The following is an 18,272-nucleotide window of genomic DNA, read 5'->3' on the forward strand; positions in this document are numbered from 1 at the left end:
GAAAACTAAGGAAGTCAGCATGTCTACTGTGAGTGAGGGCTGACTAGCATTTCTCTCAGTTCTTGGAGAATGTATATACATCGGTTCCTTTTTCAGAAGTCTTTGTTAATCTGTAGGGAAATTTCCAAAGGCCATCATCATTCCTCCACAGACGCTTCCCAGATCAGTATGTTTTCATTCTAAAACCCTATTCATTATTCTGGCTGTGCATTAATACTCTTAAAAAATATCTTCCACTTCCACTGCCGAATACCTGTGGGTTTACTCTATTGCTCCAGTAACTACATCTAAACTACAGACCAGCAACTAGGAAATGTGTTTTCCCATGAAAGCAACAGTACACTTTGCCAGGGTCAACACTCTGTAATGCAGGTTTCACATTGCCTGAAGACTATGAACTCTACAAATGCAAATATCTGCTTCTAGAAGCTGCTCTGAAGAACAGGGATGAATGGCTCCAGGCTAAGTATCTAATTGGATTCACACACTCGACTCTAGTAGGAGTCCATGCTTCTCTGACCACGTGCTACTTCAGTTTTGTAGGCGATATGAGTTGCTATTATGACAAATCCATGTATTTTTCTTTGAGGGGCAAAACTATTCTGAGCTTTCATGATAAACGTACGTGGTCTCATCTCTCTGATAAAGTGTTTGTGGCGTGAACTGACAATAAAAATAGTGGACCAAAGCTAGTCAAGCTAAAACATACATGGAGAATTCTGACTCTGTTTTTTTTCCTAGCCAAATAACAACTTGATCTCCACCAGGAACAGATTAGCCATCAGACCAAGGTGAGATGTAACTAAATGGATGAGCATGCTTTTCTTTAAAAAGCAAACACAGACTTTGTAATATAGTTGAGTCTTGTCCATCTTGCAGTTATTCAAGGAAGCTACACCTATACCAGTGGTGTTGGCAGACTTCAAAAGCTGTTTGGGATTCATTACTTAAAAATGCCTCTTTGGCCAGCCTCATTATTTCATTATAACCCTTGTTTTTGACATCCAATAGTCTTACTCAGTCCTATTACAACACCCTCCCCAGTCATATCTTCAAATGACTAGGAAGAGTGAGCAGGATAATAAAGGAGAGAGAGAGAAAGAAAAAAGAACAAGAGGCTACCAGTCATGGGCTCAGGGGCTCCTCTGTGGGGACAACCATGCTATGGACTGCCAATTCCTGTACATCAGTCTGTCCAAGAGCTCAGGAGAGCCAGGCTACAGTGGGGAAAGACGGTAGGGGGAAGAAACCACTGCTTGATTCCTAGGCTTAGAAAGAGCCAGACAGAGATCCCAAAAGTCCTTGAACTTGAGGCAACTGGAGAGTAACCACCTGGCCAGGATTGCTGAGTAGAGAGAGTTCCTACAACATAGAAAGGAGGCAAGAGGGTGTCCTCCAGGGCTCCCTGTTGGAGATAGGATTTGGTGCCTCAGGATACCTGAACTCCAGAGGATGGAGTAGAATGCAAAGGGTGTGTAAGTGTGTGGCTTTTAGGCCTAGCAAATAGAGGGTGTGGCGGGTTGAACTGTGTCCTGTAAGAGATTGTTCAAGTGTTAACCCCTGATTCCTGTGACTTTATTTGGAAATAGGGTCTTTGTGGATGTAAACAAGTTAAGATGAGGCCATACTGGATTGGGATAGTCCAAAGAAGAGAGAAACCTGGACACAGACTCTTGGAAAATGTCACGTGAAGATGAAGGCAAAGATTGGAGGGATGCATCTACAAGCCAAGGAATGCCAAGGAATTCCCACAACCATCAGAAGCTGGAAGAGGCAAGGATGGCTCCTTCCCAAGAGTCTTCAGAGAGAGCATGGCCCTGCAGACACCTTGATTTTGAACTTTTAGCCTCCAGAACTGTGAGATAATAAATTTCTGTTGTCTTAAGTCACCCAGTTTGTGGTCATCTGTTGTGGCAGCCCTAGGAAACTAGTACAGAAAGAAAAGGAAATGGGCCCAATTCTCCCCAGTTTCAGGGACAGGCAAGGGTTGGATTTATCAGAATGAAGTAGGCATGAAAATGGAAGCGAGAAAAGAAGTAGAGAATGGATCATTCTGCTCTCTTTAGGTTGTGAATAGCCTCAAACCAAGAATTAAAAGTCTTTATACAGAACTTGACATAGCACCGTGTATCTCTATCTTTTAAATCTATTTTTACAACAATAAATAATGATGGGATTTTGTCACTGCGTCTGGTGGTTCTGAGGTCATGGAGCGCTTTGCTGCCTTCCTTCACCCGGGTTTGTGTTTCTCCTTCAACATGACTTTGACATCCTGGCAATCGGCAAAGGTCTGACGCAGGGCAAGGTTGCCACTGCGTGTCAACCTGGCTCTCACCCTTACCTGTGCGGACGCCATATTTCAGGGTGTCTCTGCAGTCGACCAGGATCTGCTCCAGGGACTCAGGGTGGTCAGAGAGTTCCAGGTTGAAGCCCTCCATGCCTTCCAGCAGCTGGTGGGGGTGGTGGAAGTCCAGCACCTTGGTGGAGCGATCAAATGTCTTGCGGACGTAGTTGAGGAGTATGTCTACCACCTCCAGCAGGAACTGCACAGTTTGCTCCTCCCCGTTCTTAGCCGGAAGCAGATCTGGTGGGGGGGAAGCCCATGAGTGGTTATCACCTGACTCGTATCTGGATTTCCTCAGTCAGCTTAGAAATCCCTAATATGTGTATCTTTATAGGACTGATTTTCTTCCAGGATATGCATGCATTGAGAATCTGATGTACCATCTCCCCAGAACAATGTACATCGGTGTATACACAGAAGCGCTGCATATATTCTCTGGGGGTTCACAGAGTTTCTGATAGTTAGGCTGCTCATAAATGAAACGCTTTGAGAAGCCACGAGCAGCCTGCCCCTGCAGTTATCCATTTGGGCACCTGTCAGGTGTGTGACAGACGGGGCATCTGTCTTGCTCCCCTAGTACCAGGTGTGTCTCTGTACATCTGGCTCAGACACTGGGCTTTCGGTTTGGTGTTATGATGTGCTTGATCTGTTGCTGGTGGCGGGTGAAGCTTCTGTGGGTAGAGGCTGAGGTCACACCGAAGAGGATGGTTCTTTATGTTGTCCTTAGACAGAAAACTAGAACTGGAAGGTGGGAGAGGGAACTCCTGCCTCTCTCTTGACCTTACCTTTTAGGGCTTGGCCTCCGGGATGCCAGAAGGTGACTCTGGGTTCCGGCCTCTGTTAGGCAGAGTCAGGCTGGGGGATAGCCAGGGGGGATAGCTGTAGGGGGCTCCAACTGAAGTTGTCAGCCATAGCTCAAGAACAGACTGGCTGTATATGATGCTCTGTGTCTATTCTTTGGATTATCTCTCCAAGGTTTAGTGAATCTTGTTTACTGTTCTGGTTTGGCCTCCATGGCTTGTGGGGAGTTCACGGAAGGGGGAGGGGGGTGGGTTTACCTTTGAGCTGGTCGGGAAAGACTGGGAAAGCACCTCCTGAGACCCTTGTTGTAGGGGCAGCGGTAATGAGTGAAAGATCTTCAAAAGGAAAATGACCTTCAGGACAGCACTTGGTCATGAGGCCCAGCTACACAGCTTCCCACAGGGTGATTTTGTTGCTGTGGGCACCACCCTTGGAGGATAAATGCTATGGAGGGAATAGCTGGATTTTCTTATATGAAAGATTTCTTTGGATTCTGAGATTCTATGACTGTGTATTTGTCCCTGAAAGTATCTTTAGAGTTGGCTGTTTTACTTATTGTCCTCATCCAGCTTTCAAATGATGGAGACCTGGGCAATAGGGAAGGAGGGAGTATATTATATTCAAATGTTGGGAAAGCAGTTTCATGATGGTTCAGAGAGAATAATGACTTTTTTTGTAAAAGAAGCAAGATTTCAGGAAAAAGTAAAGAAACTCCAATAAGCAACCTACTGGATAGCACTAGGGCTGGGGGGTGGGGACTACCTCGAGCAAACAGGTTGGAGAAGTCGGTCTCTGTGCGCTGGAAGCGGCCATCCCTGTCGCTGTTTTCACAGGAAAGCAGATTCTTGGAGGACTGCCTCTCCTTGAAGGCGCTCACAAGCCTGCTCTTCTCTTCCAGGCTGTTGGTCCTTTGCAAGAAGCCTGTAGCACAAGAAGCTGGGTCAGAGGAAGGGCACCAAACTCCCAGCCTCGGAGGGTCAGCTGCTGGCCCAGGTCGACTCTCCAAGCAGGGTTCTCACTTTTCTTGAATAGAAGCTGAGTGTCTGTTTTATGTATAAGGGCTCTGGCACTGCTCGCCTCCAGGCGGGGAGGGGGCAGTGCCAAGTGTCATCAGTGGCACAGACCCAGTCATGCAAGAGAGAAAAACAGTAAGTGAAGCCCATTCTCCTCTGCGAACATGACAGTGAACGCAGAATTAAGTCAACTGGACAGCTTCCACTCCAGTAACCCGCCCCAGGATGGGGTTTTAAGGGAAGTGACACAAACGGAGAGGATGCTGCCAGCTCTGGGTTTACGGGCTGTGCGACCAGAGGGAGGAGGGGGTGAGGACCAGCACTGAGGACTGGGGAAGATGCTTTCCTTGGACACCAGGTAAATGCTAGCAGGGTTGAATGTAAGTTTAATTTTTCTGACCCAAAACTGAAGCGCAGCTTTCCCTGTACCACCCCCTCTCCTTAAATAAAGGTATTGGAGAAAGAGACAAGAAAGCCTAAAATTTTATGTGTGGTGACATTTAATTCCGTAAATACTTATTGAGCACCTCTTGTGGAAAAGGACTTTACTAAGCATTTAGGACCAGGGACAGATAAAGATAAATGAGACAGATCCCCTCTTGTCCAGGAGCTTGCAGATTGGCAGATGGTGACCAACAATGTAATAAAGCTAGAAAGCCATCCAAAAACTCCACAGAGATGAACTCTGAGCCCAGGGTGGGAGTCAAAACACCTCCCCCCTGCCCCTCAGAAGGAGTGGAAATCTCTCCCGCCTGAGGTGAGCAGTGCAAATACTACCAGTGGCAAACCCAGAAGCAGGCTGAGCTGAAAGGGCTGAGGCTCTGCCAACCAGGAGCACATTTCCTCTCTCAGTACCTCCACCTGTCCCTTCTGGGGCTCGGGACCTGCAGACCCGCTCCTTCCCTCAGCATCTCCTCCAATTCAGCCTCAATCTTAGTCCGAAATGCAACACCCTGAAAAGAGGAAGAAAGTTCTAAGCTTCTTGGTGACCCCAAAGCTGTATTTGTAGATACCAAGATCCTTGGGGAGTCACATACGTCACAAGGCAGGCTTGGAGGAAAGTCCCGGGAGGTTCCACGAGAGGCAAGTTAATCTGGGGAATTCAGCTTTACTTCCCCAGGGCTGCAATTCAGTGGTGAGGGGTGGAGGAAGGAGGGATGCAGGGGGAAGGCTGCAGTGATTAGAATCCTCCCACACACAGAAGCAGGGTCTATTTTTGGAGGGAAGAATAATAGGAAGGCAGAGGCACCAGGCCTTTCATTGTTCCCAGCACCTTTAAAACTTATCACTAAAGCTCTAAAGGACATCAGAAGGGGGGAAATACACTATAATAGAGCTCCACACTTGGATATAAAGATGGGGGGGGTGTATCCTCCCCTTCACCTCTGCTCCTACTTTCTGAACTCCTCCTCCAAATCCCCAGAGTCCAAAATGAGAAGCTAGCACTCATTTGCCAGAGGGATGCAGGACCACCTGGCTCCTGAGTGAGACTGGCCCCCTACACCCAGAACAGGCAGCAGTGGAATTTGTTTCAAGAAGGCTGAGAAGACCAAGTGCCCTAATGGAGGTGAGGTCCTGCCTAGCTGAACTCCCGCTCTTTGGGTCTCTGACCTCTGGTTGGTTCTGACTCACTCCCTGGGAAAGTCTCTGCCTTGAAACCCCTTAGCAACTCCTTTCCTAGGTGGGAAAGGACCTAGGACCTGCATTTGGGCTTTGGATATTATCTCCAAAGGAGTTCTTCTCACAGGCATTCCCAGAGGTGTCCTGATAGGAATGAAAGATGATAATTAACGACACAACTTTAAACCTGCATCTCATTCCTGGACCACACTTCCTGGCGTGCACAAGGAATTAGTGTTTTCTATACATCTTATCATTATTCTATGCAAAGCACACTTATATTGCATTATAATTTGTGTTAAAAACCATTAATTTGCTAATATAAACACTTAATGGATATTATTTTTGGAATATCACTTTTTTGGAAGGTATTTGTTTTCTAAAATATTGGGAGCCTCAAAAACAAGGTCAAGGACCCGGGCCTCTCTGGGCTCTGAGAGGCTCTGGAAGTTCGTATGCTTCTCCAAGGATAATGAGGTGGTGGATGACATTGAGGTCAGTGCTTTGATGACCTCCCTGGCTAGCAAGGCATCCTGGAAACAGAGGTCCCTGAGACTAGAGCAGACTGTACTCCCTTTTGCTCTATACCTCAGCTATAAGGACCTAGTTTAAGGTAACTTAGCTGAACATTCTTAAGAGGCACAGAGGCAAGCGGAGGGGAGCCGAAGCTGCGGTAAGCTTTGGCCCGGTCGTAGCACCCTGGCTAGCTTCCACCTATGAGCCGAGGGCGATCCTGCTGCTGGTCCTCACAGCTGCCCCCAAACTCAAAGCCCTAATCAGCCCCGTGAGAGGGGGGAGGTGTGAGGAACTAGAGCACCCTGGGTCAAGCTGGTTGTTTCCAAGTGGGGTTTCAAACTGAGCCTGGCATAAGGGCACCTGGCCAAGGGGGCAAGTGAGGCCTGAAGCCCAACCCCCTTGCTGTCTCTTACCAAGCTGTAGCATGGAGTTGTATCTCCCTAGAGGAAGGGACTCTTTTCCTGATTTTTCTGGGCTATAAGTACCCTGCCAGATCTCTCCCCTACCTCAAACTTTTTTTTTTTTTTAATTTCAAGAGAAGCCATAATAAATACAGAATATTTGAAATGTATGTTTAAAAGTTGGTGACTGACACAAAATTAAACACACACACACAAACACACGCACTGCATGGGCTAAATAAAACAGCTCAGGGACTGTAACTGGCAGCCAGTCTGGGACCTCTGAATACAGAAGTGATGGAGGCCCAAGGACACACTAGGAAGTGAGCAGAGCCCAGAGCCAGAACTTAGGGCTCCCTGCATCTCCTTCTATTTAGGTCATGCTATCATGCCTGTAGCCACCCGGCTCTCTACCTCTTGGCAAGACCCTGGGTTTCTTCTGGCTGACTGCCTTCCCACGGGATTCTGCCTCCGGAGCTAAGGGTTCCACTGGTGAGACCAGGGGCCTTCCTTGCAGCTTTGTCTTCCTGGGGGGTGGGGGGGCGGGGATCCAGGAGAGGGGGTAGGAGAGGGGGTGGGGTGGAATCTTGGCAAGGGCAATGGAGGGGTCCCCCAGGGCAATGGATCTGGAAGTGAGAAGATCACCATTAGTCCCTCAACTCTCTTAAGGTGAAAGGTCAAACCAACCTGGAGAGTGTCAGGTCAAGAGGGAACCTTTCAAGCCCGTGAAGGTCTGGGATGAAGGGAGTGGGGGAATCTGTGTGTGGAGGAGGGGAGGGGTCTGTGGATTCAAGTCAAAACCAAAGACTGCACTTTGCCTCCGGTAACTAGACTAAAATGGAAAGCCAGAGTTGGCGCAAAGTATGGAAAACAAATCCTCCCGTTGTTTTGCTTCCTTTCAGAATCAAACCTATTGTAAATCCTCCTAACCTGTGGCCCCCAAAGCATGCGTATTAGCAGAAGGCAATTGCCCCTCAACACACTACCAGCCCTCTCCTGTCACAGGGGTTTCAACTTTCCTGAAATTAATGTTGGGGAGGTGAGTAAAAACAGAGAAGAAACTCCCTGAGGATGGTAGCCCCCAAACGCCCAGAGCTCTCCCTCAGGGGAAGCTGATGCAAACCTCTATTCCCCAATTCCTGTACCCCTGTGCCTGGACATCTATTCCGGGACCCAGGGATGCTCCTGCCCCTTTACCTTTTCGGGTCACTTCGGGTGTGTCCCCAAAGCGGCGTTTAGACCTTCTCTTCTCCCCAGACCCTGAGGGTCTGCAGTCGGGGCGGCAGGGGGCACCGCCCAGGGCCGAGGCCGGGAAGCGGGGATGGGGATGGATGAAGGCCGCTGGCTAGGCAGGCCTAGGACCGCGAGGAAAGCAGCACTCACCCCAAGCCTCCCCCACCCTGTCCAAGACCGTGTGGGCGCCCAGGGCTCGCTCAGTTCTGCTTGCCCGGCTGCATGACAATGACGGCTGCTGAAGCCGAGCGCCGCGGCCGCCGAAGGGACCTGGCGCGAAACGGGCCATTAAGCCGGGAATGGCGGCGGGGGGAATGGGGCTATTTATAGAACAAAGCTCGGCTGCCGCCAGCTGCCCCCGCGCGGGGACGCTGCCCAGGCCTCGCGCCGCGGGCCTCGCGTGCTGGGGAGAGGGCCAAACCCCGGGGCCTCCCCGCCGCAGGGCTGGGCTTTCCCTGCAAAACGGCTAGGTCCTGGAGTCGAGCAACCCTTGCTCACCGTAAAGCTGCTTCTGGGATCAAGGGGACAGAGCCCCAGAAACGCAGGGAGGGCGCCGCGCCGCAAGGCGGGGAAGGGAGGGTGACTCCGAAAAGCTGCTAAGTAACTCCTCTCGCTCCGGCCACAAACTCTCGCCTCCCTGGGGCCCCGGGATGCCAGACAGCTGGGAAGATAAGGCCCGGCGACCACCGGCTCGCCGGCCCACTCTCGGGCGCTCCGGGGGCTGGGCGGGCGTGCCTACGCCTGCGCCGCCACTATCTCCAGCGCGCAGCAGCTGACGGATGGCCTTTTAATAAGCCCCACGTTAATCTTACCCCGCCTCTCCACCCCCTGACCCGGGACGTCCGTATTTTCTGGCCCGATAAGGCTAGAAATTTTAGACGGTGAAATGTAGCAAGGAAAGCAAGTTCTCATTGTTCAGCCGGAGCCACTCAGCTGTGTCCCTTCGAACAAATCTCCCTTTTTCCTTAAAAAAAAAAAAAAATTACACCCCTTGGGCGTTTTCATTTTAGATCCTTACGTCTCCGGAGAGCAGTTCTTTCTCCCGTCCAGCTCCCAGATCTATTTTCCTTCCTCTCTAGCAAATCGTGCCCGATACCCCCTTTCCGTCTTGCGGCCCCACGCCCCCTCTGCCCCCTTTCCCTTCCCTCCTCTCCTTCAAGGGCAAGCTCCGCAAACCCTCTAGCTTGCACCGCCCGCACCTCCTCCAGGCAGGCCACCGAGGGCTGCAGGCAATCCTTTCTCTTGGCCTCCAAGGCCTCAAAGAACGAAACCTGAATCCGTTTTGACATCTCGGGCAAAAATATACAGCCGAGGAAGCCACTTTCAACGCGCGATGGTGGAGAGGGAAGGAATACGACGCGCCAGCTACCGTCTAAGGCGGATGTCTTGCCTTGGGCCTGCTCTCCAGTAAACCCGGACCTTTTTATGCCGCCTTCGCGTCGCGTAGGCCGAGCGCAGGGGTCAGAACAGCCAAAGCGCCGGGCAAGATGAGCGGGGCTGTCGCGCGGGGGCGCTGTGCTCGCGCCCAGCTATGGGGAGCCCCGAGGTCTCAAGTAGCCCAGGACCCCCCCATCGGAAAAGGTCCCTCGGGGGCACGTCAGGAGAGGGCAGAGGAAGGTCAAGGCCAGTAGAGGAGCGTCTCTGCCGGGCGTAGGGGCTGTAGACACTAGAAAACAGACCCAAGAGCCAGGATTCCCTTCCGCGTACGTCCCACTCTCCCAAACCCGCAAAGCCCGCTCGCCTCGCAGCCCTTTGGGGCCCCAGCCGGCCCTTTCACTTACCACAGATCTTCAGCCCCAGTTTTCTGGTGCATCCATGGGCCACGCCGCACCAGGTGTCATACGCTAGAAACCAAGAGACGTGCGATCAGTGAGGCTCGGACAGTCCGGCACCCGGTCGAGGGCAAAGGTTTTCTGGGGAGGGTAGGGGCAGGTCTTCGCCAGTGCGCCTCATTAAAAAGCTCTTTCCCGAAAGGAGCTAAGAGCCAGATCTTTGGGCCGACGGGGAGACTCGTGCCCCCCGAGACCCCACCACACTCCCTTCCTGCTCCGACCTCAGGTACAGAACAGTGTCTCTGAGAGGCCACGCACCCAGCGCCCCGCCCGGCCTCCCAGCGACTACGATGGGGTAGCCGCCAAGGCGGGGTCGGAGTGGGACAGGGCTGACCGCAGGTGCAAAGGGCCAGGCCCGGCTCCTCGAGTTGCCCAACACCCACCCGCAGGCCCAGTCCCTTGGTCTCCGCCCCGCAGACTCGAAGGGCAACCACAGCGGCTGGGAAAGGGAACACAGAGACATCTGGGACCAACACGTCTCATAGTTTCTTGGCGGGTCTCCAGCCGAGTGGCAGCTTAAAATAAACTGGCATGAAATGGGGTCGCGGAAGAGTTCAGGAATTAATTGGGTGAAAAATAGTATTTGACTAGATGATCGGGCTCGCATGGCTGCTCTTCAGTGGGACCGGGGAGTCGGCAAGACAATAGTGCGCCTCGGGTCCTCATCCCCTGCCCCCTCTTCCCAACCTGCTCCTCATTAACCCTTCCCTCGGACGTCTCGGATCTGGAGCAGGCGAAGGCGAAGGGAATCAGACACTTTTTCTCTAGGTCTGAATCGCGGATTCAGGCGCTGCCGTGTTCTCAGACTCCTCAGTGTCTATCCTGCCCTCGGGGTTCAACTTCCAGCCAGAAGCACGGGGGTGCCTGCAGAGTCTGCATGCGAGCCGGTGTAGTGGGCCTAGCCTGAAATTCCCCTCGGATTCCTCATAGCAAGGCGCCTCCAATCACTCCCATCCCCCACCCCATCCGGGCCGGTGCCTTCAGCCGGGCGCGAGTGTTTGCTGCGATAAGGAGACTGACATCCATTAAACCCGAGGCACAACAGAGCCCCAGCGGGGAGAAGAACTAGCCCGACGTCAATGAGAGAGCGTGTCACAGATGGAGTTCCTGCAACAGACAGTAGTAAATCGGTGCGAAAGCTAAACCCTAACAAAAATGCCTGGCAGGTAAAGAGCTATTTTCATCCGATAGAGTGCTTTCATTTTAAACGCCATCTCACCTAATCCTCATAACCCTGTGAAGCAAGAGGAGTGTTAATCTAAGACTCACTTTTACAAATAAAAACACTGAAGCTCAGAGAGGCTAGGAGAGTTTTCCAAGGTCACTCAGCTGTGGCGTTGGAGTTCAGACCCATTGCACTGCCTTTTAGAGTTGGGGATTGCAGTGAAAGAAAGGGAAAGAGAGATGGGAAGAGGAAGTGAGAGAGATCCTTTGCCGTAGCCAGAGTAAGGAAGACCGAGTGGCTGAGAACAAGGAGGAGGCGTCGCTGGAGCAAGAGGTCGAGTAAGGTTGTGCGAATTGAGCAACGCCACCTCCCAGGAGACCCTGGAGGGGCAGAGAAGCAGAGCCAGCTGGGCGGGCGAGGATGTGTCTGCAAGGGAGGGCAAGGATGGGTAGAGCCAGGCGTGCGCACACAGCCTAGAATGCTCACGGCGGCTGGGCTGTCGGGGCCGGCGGCGGCGTTCTCAGGACAGGTGCTGCAGGCTCTTCCTGGGCCCAGTTCTCGGCTATCTTCCCTCCGCCCTGGCGAATTCCGGGCGCGCCCGGCCATGAGCGAACTCGGGTCAGCTCCTCTGCTCGGTCTGGGACCCGCGGTTGGGCACATGGGCTCCGCTGCTGGTTGCCTCTGGGAAGTAGGGGCGCAGTAGGGGTGCAGGACTCGAGGGTGGGTGAACACAACGGCCGCCCACCCCTGCCAGACAGCAAAGAAAGGGGCAGGAAATGTGGAGAGAACTGGAAAAGAAATCCATCAGGGCCAGAGCAACAGACAAAGGCGCGCAGGCCTCCCGTTTCTCTTGGCCTGTTCCGACCAGCTCTGGTAGCCAGTGCCCGGCTCTCGCGCCACCAAGGCTGGCGGCTCTCCTGAGCCCCTCTTTGTTGTGTGGGTAATTGTAGCTTGCCTCGGGGGCGGGGAGAGGGAGCTGCAAAGGGAACTGGAACGTCGCCTAAGAATTTAAGAGAAGGCCTCCAGCCGGGAAGCCAAGGGCAGCACCTAGGGGTTGGATAGAGGGCTTACCCGATACCCCCCCGCCCCGCGCCAACCTTCGTTGATGGGAACAGTTGATGTTTTCTCAAGCTTATAGAAAGTGCTATAAAAGCGAAGCAATGAACCCTCCTTCTAACCACAATGCCATCCCTAAGCCCTTTTATATAGAAATTCTGGGGCCGTTACTATCTGGAGCTCATGGATTTGGAGGGAGCGCATTTCAATCCAAAGTGGAAAAAGGAAAACAATTCCCTCATCTCCACGCCTCTACAAAGATGTTGGAAATCAATCCGAATTAAAGACAGATTCTGGAAATGGGTTGAGGAGTCGCACGGAGCTAGGGGTGGGGAAGCATACATCTCCCCACCCGCTTTTATCTGGTTCCCCTTTTCTTCCTCTCTCTTAGAGAGGTCTTCATTGCTGACAGGTCTCCTGCCCGGGAGAAAAGAGAGAGCTGCTCTCTCCTCCCGCCCTGGCAAACCCTCTGGACTCCTCCTGGTTCCCCACTTCTTGCCACTCAGGATGCTGCCCGCTTTTTTTTTTTTTTTGTCTCTGAAATGTAATTAATTGTCTAAAATGTCGAGGCTTAATCTCAAACCATTTTATGCTCCCTTCTCGCCCCCGGCTTCTTCCTCACTCGTCAATAGCTCGACGCAAATTTGGAGCAATTAGGGACCCCGAGTTTTCTAAAAGCTGCAATTAACGTCGAAATTTCCGCTGATTATAGACTTCGAGCACAACGCAGGAGTAAAGGGGGGGGGGAGGGTCGGATCTCGGCTCAACGAAAGCCGAAGACAGAAAACTCTCTACTCCCGCTGAGGCTCCCAGCTCCTCACACCGCCCCTTGCGCTGACCCCCGTCGTCCCACCTAGCAAAGAAACCACACACAACACAACAAAAACAACACTCTCGCCGCGCGTCCTTCCCCCGCAGCGAAGCCTCCAAGGATCGCCGCCGCTCCGACCCTGCGTGGTTCCCACTCCCTTAGCGCCCTGGAATCGCCTAGCATCCCCTGGCAGTCGAACGACCTTTGGTCGGGACCTGGGTCAGGGCCCCATTTCTTTCTAGCCTCCATCATCTCCGCGCTCCCCCTTCCCTTTCCGCCAGCGCAGCCTCCTCACGTCCCAGCGCCCCCATCTTCCCCGCAGTCCATTTGATAGGAAACTGGAGCAGGACCTACTTGTGGGGCGCAGGTTGGTAGTATTGGGGTCCGCTCCCGCGTTCGAGGAGGTTGCGGACGAAGAAGGGGTCGAAGACGCCATCTGCTCGGTTGTCCCCGGTCCTCTGCTGTCCGGGGTCCTCGGCCGGCCGGGCTTAGGAACAGGCTGCAAAGAGAAGCGAGAGCTGTACGGGGAGGGATTCAGGGGTCCAGCGCGCGGGAGGCGATTGAGCGGTCGGGGGCGCGGACGCTCCCGTTGAAGTCCGGGCTCGGGAGAGAGAGGCTAGAGGAACGGCAGCCAGCGGGCTGGGTCGGGGTGCGCCGGGCTGGGGACGGGGGGAGGAAGAGACGTGCGCGCGAGCTGGGGAGTCGGGCGCCCGCAACGTAGCCCGGGGCGGCTCTCCAGTCTGGCGGCGCGGCGGGGCGACCTGGAGCCCAGCGCTGAGACTAGAGGAGCACAAGGCCAGGGCAGGTCGCGCGGGTGCGGGGTACTGGGCTAGGAGGGCTACGGAGGCTCAGTGCGCGGTTTTCCAGCCTAGCCGCGACAAGCACTATTGGGCTCTCAGCAGCCGGCGGGCGGGCGGGCAGGCGGGTGTGGGGGGGAGGAGGGCGCACGGGGCGGGCACGTCTGGTTCGGTGTCTGGTTCCCCTTGTTGTGTCTGGCTGATTCCCTGGAAAGAAGGAGGCCAACTGCTCCGGGGACCGGGGACTTTGGTGAGACAAGGTGAGAGGGAAAAAAGGGTCCGTGTCTTTACGTTCTCCCTCGGACTTGGCTGGGGAAGAAATACAGTCACCTTGTACTCCAGACAGCCAGAAAGCAGCGAGTCGGAACCTCGCTTGTCTCCCTCTTGCCCCACCCGCTTTGAGTCATCTCGAAGGCAAGAACGGGGTTCCATTCTTGTTTCTGTATTTCCTCTCCATACAACTCTCTGAGGTACCCGGATTTCTCGCTGTACAGACCCGGAGAGGGTGAGAGAGGCAAGAAAGGGGAATGTCACCGGGGAAACGAACTTGCGCCCAGCGCGCGGGAGGCGGCAGACAAGGATAGGTGCGCGGCGCCCCTGCTCCGCGCTCGGCGCTGGTGCGATGGTTTCCGAAGGCCAGGGGACAGAGAGTGCGGGCGAATCTGGGTACATCTAAGAGCCTGCAGAGTAGCGCCCGCCGGCCACGTCCTCCACACCCTGCATAGGACTCCGCATCTAGCTCCGCGCGCGCTCTCGCACAGCAGAGCAGGCAGTGGGGAGGCCGGGTCTTCTGGGGAAGTAACAGGTTACCGCTCTGCGTCGCGCCTTCGGCTGCTGCTGACCAGGAGCCCAAGACCAGCGCACGCAGCCGGGGAGCGGAGGGGGAAATCGCTCTCGTTCCACTTCTGCGCGAGCCTCAGCCTCTGTGCGTCCCCGGGGCATGAATCTCGCTGATGGCGATAGGATGATTGCGAAGGCTGAGGTCTCTGCGCCGCGCAGGAACGGAGAGCCAGGACTGGGGCGGGCGGGACGCACTCGGCTCGGGAAGGTAGATGGCAGACACTGGGGTGGGGATTGGTCAAGAAACCGCGGGTGAAGAGGACCCAGCTAACAGTCGCGGCTGGGCACTGGGAAGGTACGGGCGGCCGCGCGCTTACCCACCTAGGTTGGGAGACAGCAAGCCGGGCGCTCCGGGCGCTCTTCTGCGTAGCGCCCAGCAATCCGCCCCGCTCGGCCCGGCTCTGCCACAGGCGTAATCTGCCCGGCGTCACCTCCAGCTGCCGCCTCTCTTTCGCTAGCACCGTCCCGCACGGGAGCTCCAGGAAGAGAAGAGAGCAATCCGAAGAGGCGGCTTCTTGGCTTCGGGGGAGGCGGAGGCGGAGTGGGGAGGCGGGGACCGGCTCAGCAGGGGAATCACGAGGCCGCTGCTTGCGGGGGCAGCTCGGCAGAGCGGTGGGGCTCCTTGCAGGTGCCTGACCGCCTCTGGAGCTTTATAGGGCGATTACAAATCCAGATCACGGGTTTGCGCCCGGAAAAAAAAAAAAAAAAAAGGAAGAGAAAGAAAGCAAGCAAGAAAGAAAGAAAAAGAAAGAGCCCTATGAGTAATCCAGACCGTACTCAACACGCTCTATTTTTTGAAATAGGCAGAGTGTCGGGTAAGGCGAGGCAAGAGAGAATTTCTATGAAGAATTCTGCCTCGCTGAGCGCTTCTCCCTCCCTTTCTTCTCCCCCACTACCATATCTTCGAGAAGACAAGAGCAGTGGCTTTGCCTCAATTGCTTTCGCCGCGGTTCCTCCAGCTCTACGACCCCAAGATGCCTCCTTGAGCGAAACCGCGTTATGGGTCGTGTCCTTGCTGGCTCTCTACTGAGCCAGGATTGTCGTGAAAGCAAAGGAGGCAGAGACAAGGGGGGAACACTCAAACCCTAGAGGACTCCATCTCCTTTTCACTTCAGTTTCCTCGTCCAGCTCAGAGCCTCCCCAAGTACTTCATCTGAGCACAGCTACCCACTGCCTCCGCAGAGAAAAGGGTCCGATTTCCAATCCACTGTGCGCTCCCTCCTAGCTTTGGTTCCCTTGGTGATGGGGAAAGGAGTCCTCCTGATTGATCATATCTGAAGGTTAATAACACGCACGAGTGCCGCTCCACACACAAGGGGAACCCGAGCATAGAGGTGTCCTGGGGGTGGGGTGGGGGGAGCGGACCGGCCCTCTCTGCCTAGGCCTACTCCCCTCCACTCCCCCTTCGATTTCATGCTTTTTAAGGATTCTCCTTTTGCAATATTTAAACGTATTTAACGAACTGCCTCGTTCGGAAAGCCCCTCACGGTAAAAAGACGTTCACGGAAAAATTTCCACCAGATGGCGCTAGGCGGCCAGAGACCGAGAGGCCCTATGCTGGCCGGGTCTTTCCTCGTGCGCCAGAGCCAACAACTAGAGGGGCTGGCGGGGCTGTTTATTCTCTGGCCTTTTCAAGCCATCCCTCAGGCACCCTCGTCTCTAATTTATGTTCTCCTCTTTCCTCTACCTCAGTTTCTTTTTCTTGAGGGCAAAACAAAGTTGATCTTTGGGTCTGGGTGACACCGTGTAACCAGTGATTCCTTTACTCGTTTTCACAGTGATTTTTTTTTTTTTTTTCCTTTCCCTGTTGCGGTGCAGCAGGCAGGGGTTATATATGGACACGTCTGCGGCCTTGCTGGCCCACCGGGGTCCCGTCCCTTCTCTCTGAATGCCTTAGTGCCTTTCACCATGACACAGTGGGAATGCCGAAAGTCTTACAACGCACTGAATATTCCGTAAGGGAGATCGAAGATTCCACCCTGAGAAGATGGAGTTCGATTAGTAAGAGGGATCTCGTTGTGAGGTTTGAAATAACCGCGTTGCCCTTGATACTAAAGGAAATACTGTTGCCCTCTCTTCCATCTTACAGTAAGAACTCGGGCACTTTTTAAGGACGGGAAAGCATCCCGAACGGCGGGCGTGGATAACCGCAGCTGCGGGTGCCAGAGCTCAGGACTGGGCAGGGTGGGCGTGCCCACTCCGCGCAGGAAACAACCCTTCAAACCGCGCACCGCGCAGCTTCTCTGCCACGCTTGGAATGCGCGGTTTACTACGAGACTAGGCTCGGAATTCCACCCACGCCCCTTCCTCGAGCCTCCCTAAAAGAAATGGTTGCACCAATCAGGGAGCCCGGTGCTAGTGCTCGATCATTCAAGACGCCCTGGGGCAAGGAGGCTGGCGGGAGGAGGCAACAAATCCCGGCTCCTCTCAGGGTGTGCCGTACCAGGAAGACGCCCGCTCACCTTCAGTCTCCTCCGCCTTCACCTAAGATCCCAGATTCCCCAGAAAGGAAGATTCGTTTACCTTCACCTGTGGCATCAGACTGAGAAATTTCCACCCACTCCCTCTTCTGACCCCGGTGTCCAAAACGCTCACCCCTAATGTTTTAGCCAATAAAATAATCTCGCCGGAGAAAGAAATCTCCTACAAGATTGTGTCTCAAATTAAAGCTGAGTCCGTCCAGCTGCGAGGACATCCCTCCCTTTCTCCTTTATGTAGGGGGAAGGGAGGAATGAAGGCTCTTGCTCGTCCTGAATTTTAAAATGTTTAATTAAATATGAGTAATTAATTAAACGGATGTTTATTAATCACCTACTTTGTGCCAGGCGCTGTTCTCATGGAGCTTACACTGTCCAGCAACTTATATTATCCCTGCACTCATGAACATTCCAGTTAGGCGGGAAGAGTAACAGAGTTGGGGACTTCATGGCTTTGATTTAGTTTCCAATTATCTCTCATTCCAACCCAGACTCTTGGGCTCAGCGGAGATGGTAAGGAACCGAGGGCCTGGAATTCCACAGTTTCAGCACAGCGAGTTCGGACGTAGGGCACGGCTCTTTCAGCACCAAGGACAGAGCCCACGGTTTGGCCGCTTAAGCCTCCGGTTAGCCGGCTTAGGTCTCCAGCATTTAGGAAACCCGCCCCGCTCTCCCCATCCGCCTCCCCGCAGTAACTGCTGGGTTTTGTTTCCCTTGTTGGGGCGCGGTGGTGGTGGAGTAGGTCGCCCCATTCTTGCCTCTCCGGTAAGAATTTGCAAGGAGGGTCGTTGTGGTTGTCTTTTGGCTCTTCAGAATATTTGGGGATCTATATTTTTGTCTGTATTTTTTCACTCTTCTTTTTATCTTTTATGACTCCCGGGGGAAGATGCTTTGGATAATGGGGGTGGAAAAAAGATATCCTCTCTAGGGACTCCTGCCGGTGGTGAGGGGTGGCCCGGAAGGGAGTGGTATCCGCTCAGCTGTTTCGTTTTCATTTGATCTAAGGTTTAGCGCTTTGAAGAAATGGGAACAAGACGCCCAGAGGCAGAAGAAGTGGGGGCGGGGGGGGGGCGAGGGCGACCCCTCTGGTCTCTCTCTGCCGGGCGTGGAGGTTTTGCCAGCCTGCAGCCCGGGCTACTCGATTATGTCTTCCGAGGACAACCTTCCTTTAGGTCAAGGATGGCTGGGACTTGGGAATACGACCCTCCGCCCACAATGCCCTTTCCCCGGGAGGTTTAAAGATATTCCAAGTGGATTTGGATTTGGAGCTGAGCCTTTCGTCAAAGGAAAAAAAGCGAGTGGGTGGAGTAAGGAGTGGAAGGGGCACCCAAATGGGCTGCGGGGGAGATTTTTTATGCGTAAAATA

The 18,272-nt window shown here is 53.8% G+C and overlaps 1 protein-coding gene across 3 annotated transcripts in view; it reads right to left on the reverse strand.

The window, feature by feature from the left end:
• The window catches only part of GAD1 (glutamate decarboxylase 1), a 42,980-nt gene extending 25,106 nt beyond the window's left edge, over positions 1-17,874 (reverse strand). Inside the window, exons 1-6 of one of the 3 annotated variants that reach the window (XM_082395401.1) lie at positions 14,751-17,874; positions 13,920-14,075; positions 13,147-13,291; positions 9,710-9,772; positions 3,908-4,066; positions 2,342-2,584 (exon numbers count right to left, since the gene is read on the reverse strand). In XM_082395401.1, the coding sequence (XP_082251527.1) occupies positions 2,342-2,584; positions 3,908-4,066; positions 9,710-9,772; positions 13,147-13,291; positions 13,920-14,021 (712 nt within the window). In that variant the 5' untranslated portion in view covers positions 14,022-14,075; positions 14,751-17,874. Of the gene's footprint in view, positions 1-2,341; positions 2,585-3,907; positions 4,067-9,709; positions 9,773-13,146; positions 13,292-13,553; positions 13,890-13,919; positions 14,076-14,750 lie in introns of those variants that run through there. The other 2 variants (XM_082395402.1, XM_082395403.1) reach the window with 2 other exon arrangements.
• Between the last annotated feature and the right edge of the window lie 398 nt (positions 17,875-18,272).

The sequence above is a fragment of the Balaenoptera borealis genome (assembly GCF_965194805.1).
Source record: "Balaenoptera borealis genome assembly, chromosome: 6".
Classification (NCBI taxonomy): Eukaryota; Metazoa; Chordata; class Mammalia; order Artiodactyla; family Balaenopteridae; genus Balaenoptera; species Balaenoptera borealis.